The following is a 4408-nucleotide window of genomic DNA, read 5'->3' on the forward strand; positions in this document are numbered from 1 at the left end:
ACAAGAGCCGATCAGCAGCGGCCCATGGAAACATCCATCAGACTGTGTCCCCTCCTGGTTGGAGGAGAGGTAACTACAAGAATGAATAGTAGGGGCCAGAGTGGCCTCAAAGGACCAAAGAGGAGGCTGTGGGGTCATCCAGGAGGGAGGGATGGTGGCTGGAAAAGATGGGCAGCCTGGGAGCTGGGAGGAGTGGGTAGACTCGCTGACATTGGTCATGCGGGGCCCCAGCCCTGGGAAGGAACAAGGATGATTCCTGGGGGCTGACTGGCGGTGCCTCTCCTGAGATGGGGACCCCAACCACAGGTCACAATGCTGACTCCCCAACCCCGCGTGGAATGCCACCTTGCCTGGGCCCACGAGGGTGAAACCAAGGCTGTGTTGCCCACTGAGGTTCATCCATCATTCAGCTCCTCCAGGGGATGGGACTGCAGGGCAGGGTGGGAAAGGGAGGGTCCCGGCAGGGTGGGCCAGGGTGGGCACAGCACAGAAGTGATTTAAGAGCCAAGCACTTGTCAGTACACACTTGTGTTTGGGAACAGAGCAGGACGCAGGATGCAAGACCCTGGTCATCGCCAAGGTGAGCGGGGGCAGGGGTGTGAGGGGTCTGAGCTGATCCTGTGGCCAAGGCTGCAGAGTGCAGATCTGGGCAGCCAGAGCAGGGCTGGGCCTGTGCGGGAGGCTTCCCGTCCTGCAGAGAGGGGAGAACTTAGGGGCATTTGGGAAATGAAAAATCATGCAACTGGGCGAAGCGTGTCATGCCTGTGATCCCAGCTCTTTGGGAGGCCAAGTTGAGAGGATCACTTGAGCCCAGGACTCTGAAACCAGCTGGGCCAACACAGTGAGACCCGTCTTTACCAAAAATACAAAAGTTACCCCGGGGTGGTGGTGCACACCTGTGGTCCCAGCTACTCGGGAGACTGAGGCGGGGGGGATTGCTTGAGCCCAGGAGGTGGAGGCTGCCTTGAGCCGTGTTCACATCACTGCACTCCAGCCTGGGTGACAGAGTGAGATCCCCTCTCCAAGAAAAAGAAAGAAGGAAAGATATTAAACCATGCAGTTGAGTGGAGCAGATGACTGGGCAGGTGCCTGCACCCCTGCAAGTGTCAGGGTCCCTATAGCCCTTGGATGGGAGGGGAAGGGGCAGCGGGGGAGGGCTGAGCAGGCCTGAAGCAGCCCTGTCTGCTCCCAGGTGAGACGCCTAGGCTGCCTGCCTTCCCTTCTGTGGGGTCCCTAATAATACAGGAGCTGTTATCACGCCCATTTCCTAGATGTGGACCCTGAGGCCCAGAGAGGTGCAAGGTCTGGTCCGGATACCAGGCTGCCATCCGCGGTGCCGCCCCAGCCCACGCTGCCTGGGCTCCTGGCCTCGGGCAGGGGACGGGGTCCCTAGGCGGGGCCGGGGGCTCCCTGGGGGCTTCTCTGACCTGTTTCCCTCCCGCCCCCAGGCCCTTCCCTGGCCCCGGACCCTCCAAGGAGACAGCGGCAGGAGCGCACGGTCTACACTCAAAGCCAGCAGGAAGTGCTAGAAAGTTACTTTCAGAACGACCAGTACCCGAACTATGACAAGCGACTGAATCTGGCGAAGGCACTTGGCCTCAAGGAGCACCAACTGCAGGTCTGACTCCCACCCCCCTCTTCCCGCCCCAGTCACCCCAAGGAGCCTCTTCATCTCTCACTCACCGGGGCCTGGCCCGCCCGACCACCTCCTGCCCTGCCACGCAAGGGGTCCCGCCAGTGTAGACCCGGGCTGCATCGAGTCCTGTTCCAACTCTCTGCCAACCCAAACCCGCCCACAGGATCGGCCCAAGCTGTGCCCCACGAGGTCTCCCGGTGCCCAGACCTCAGGCCCCCCTGAGAACCCGCGGTCCCTCCCTCGAACCCTCCCTGGCCCCCCGGGCTCCCGGGCAGCAGGCCCCGCTCCTCCCCTCCCACCCCACCCTTCACCCCTCCCACCCCACCCTCCTCCCCTTCTTTTCCCCTCCCTCTCCCCTCCCTTCTCCGGGCCTGGGAGCCGGGGTGGGGGGGGTCCCTCTTATGGTGGGCGCGGGGTGGGGGTGAACACAGGGAGAGGGTTGAGGCCGGCCCCGCCGCCAAGCGGCTCACCCGACCGCGCGAGGCCCTCCTTCACACCTCCTCCCTGTCCCCACTGCCCCCAGGTGTGGTTCAAGAATCGCCGCGCCAAACTAGCTCGGGAGCGACGGCTCCAGCAGCAGCCGCAGCGCGTCCCTGGGCGGAGAGGCCGAGGAGCCCGTGCTGCACCCCTAGTCCCTGCAGCCTTCGCTTCCGTCCCTGGGGGTCCTGAGTTCCCGCAGAGCCGGGGTTCCTGGATCTCCCCTCAGCCAGGCCCCTGGGGAGTCCTCCCAGCAGCAGAACCCACGATCTACAGCCTCCACCGGACCTGGGGTGGCCCTGGGTGTGGAGCCCAGGGGGGCCTCCCGGCTGCCCAGGGTCCAGGCCCTGGCCCAGTCCCAGCTCCTATCCCAGGCCCAGCCCAGATCCCAGGCCCTATCCCAGGCCCAGCCCAGATCCCAGGCCCAATGTCAGGTCCACTCTCAGGCTCAATGTTAGATCCAGGCTCGAGCCAAGGTTCATTCCCCGCCCCCATCTCAGGCCCAGGCCCAATCCCAGACCCAGTCCTAGGCGGAGCCCTGATGCCAGGTCCAGAATCACTCCCAGCCCCAGCCCCAGGCGCCACGAGGCCTCAGAGCCCCAATGCCTCCAACTTGTTGCCAGAAACCCAGTTATTCCCTGACTTAATGGAGCTGCTCCCGCCCATGGACCTGTTCGAGGAATCCTCACTCTTTACCTCGACATCTCAGTATGAAGAGAAGGATGGCTCCGTGGATGAAAATCACTCAGTCCTTGGGTCATTACTGGATTTATAGGGGGCATGTGCCTGCAAAGTTCTTCAGATCCCAGAGGGCCTGGAGTGGCTGGTCTACACTGCTGGTGACTTTCTGCAGTGAATGCACCACCCTTTACCCACCCGGCTGCAGGCGGACATTTGCTGTCTTCACTGTGCAGCCATCACAGGTGGCCTGTGGATGTGCCTCCCTCTCATTTGAATTGAGCCTGAGCATTTCTCTGCTGGGATTGGAGTCACTGCTCACTGGGATGTTTGGCATTAGTGGATGCCACTTGAGAGCTTTGTAAAGGGCTTTTCCCAGCCCTCCTGCTCGTCAGCATCCTCCCCAACACTGAGGATTGTGAGACTTTTTAAATGTTTGTTGATCCAGTGACTTGTGGCTTTGCTGTGGTTGTAATATCCATTTCCCTGATGATTGAGAGATTGAGAAATTCTCATATGGGCATTAGGCATTTTCAAATAGTGACTATTTTTAGTTTTTAAAAAAATTTTTTTTCTTATTTTTATTAAATAGTGACTATTCATGGTCTTTTGGGCCCATTTTTTGTAGTTGATTTCATATAAGTATTTTTTTGAGTCAGAGCCTTGCTTTGCTGCCCGGGCTGTAGTGCAGTGGCATGATCTTGGCTCACTGCAACCTCTGCTTCCTAGGTTCAAGTGATTCTCAGCCTCCTGAGTAGCTGGGACTACAGGTGCCAGCCACTATGCCTGGCTAATTGTTGTATTTTTAGTAAAGACGGGGTTTCACCATGTTGGCCAGGCTGGCCTTGAACTCCTGACCTTGAAGTGTTCCACCTGCCTCAGCCTCCCAAAGTGCTGAGATTAGAGGCATGAGCCACTGCACCCAGCCACGATGTTTTAACATAAAATTCCATTGGGAGTTAATATTCTGCGAGGATCTCCTATTCTGTGGCTTGTCTTCTTGCTTTTGTTAAGTAGATCACTGTGTGTAGCATTCAAAACATTCATCAGCAGATTGATACTTTGGTGGAAGAAAAAATCCAATTTAAAAATTAGACTTGATGGACAAAAACTGTTATAAAAGTTTCTTTTTTCTTTTTCTTTTTTTTTTTTTTGAGACGGAGTCTCACTCTGTCGCCCGGGCTGGAGTACAGTGGCCGGATCTCAGCTCACTGCAAGCTCCGCTTCCCGGGTTTACGTCATTCTCCTGCCTCAGCCTCCCGAGTAGCTGGGACTACAGCGCCCGCCACCTCGCCCGGCTAGTTTTTTGTATTTTTTTAGTAGAGACGGGGTTTCACTGTGTTAGCCAGGATGGTCTCGATCTCCTGGCCTCATGATCCGCCCGTCTCGGCCTCTATTTTTTCTTGAGACAGAGTCTCACTCTGTCATCCATGCTGGAGTGCAGTGGTGCCATCTTGGCTCACTGCAACCTCGCTTCCCAGGTTCAAGTGATTCTCCTACTTCAGCCTTCTGACTAGCTGGAACTACAGGTGTGGTCCACCACACTCGGCTAATTTTTGTATTTTTTATAAAGACAAGGTTTCTCCATGTTGCCCAGACTTGAGCTTTCAAGTTTCT

At 57.4% G+C, this 4408-nt stretch overlaps 1 protein-coding gene across 1 annotated transcript; it reads left to right on the forward strand.

Moving 5' to 3' along the window:
* Positions 1–430: 430 nt before the first annotated feature.
* Positions 431–3093, forward strand: TPRX2 (tetrapeptide repeat homeobox 2). Its single transcript, XM_045380917.2, has 3 exons — positions 431–580; positions 1449–1618; positions 2160–3093. The coding sequence occupies exons 1-3, from the start codon at positions 556–558 to the stop codon at positions 2886–2888; spliced, it is 924 nt and encodes a 307-aa protein (XP_045236852.2). The 5' UTR covers positions 431–555; the 3' UTR covers positions 2889–3093.
* The last annotated feature ends 1315 nt before the right edge of the window (positions 3094–4408 follow it).

The sequence above is a fragment of the Macaca fascicularis genome, chromosome 19, assembly GCF_037993035.2.
Source record: "Macaca fascicularis isolate 582-1 chromosome 19, T2T-MFA8v1.1".
NCBI classification, from domain to species: domain Eukaryota; kingdom Metazoa; phylum Chordata; class Mammalia; order Primates; family Cercopithecidae; genus Macaca; species Macaca fascicularis.

Excerpts from the sequence above, each read along its gene's own strand:
- TPRX2 (XM_045380917.2), top strand. The coding sequence starts at position 556 with ATGCAAGACCCTGGTCATCGCCAAG. Across the intron at positions 581-1,448 it reads AGACCCTGGTCATCGCCAAG|GCCCTTCCCTGGCCCCGGAC; the intron begins GTGAGCGGGGGC and ends TCCCGCCCCCAG. Across the intron at positions 1,619-2,159 it reads TCAAGGAGCACCAACTGCAG|GTGTGGTTCAAGAATCGCCG; the intron begins GTCTGACTCCCA and ends CACTGCCCCCAG.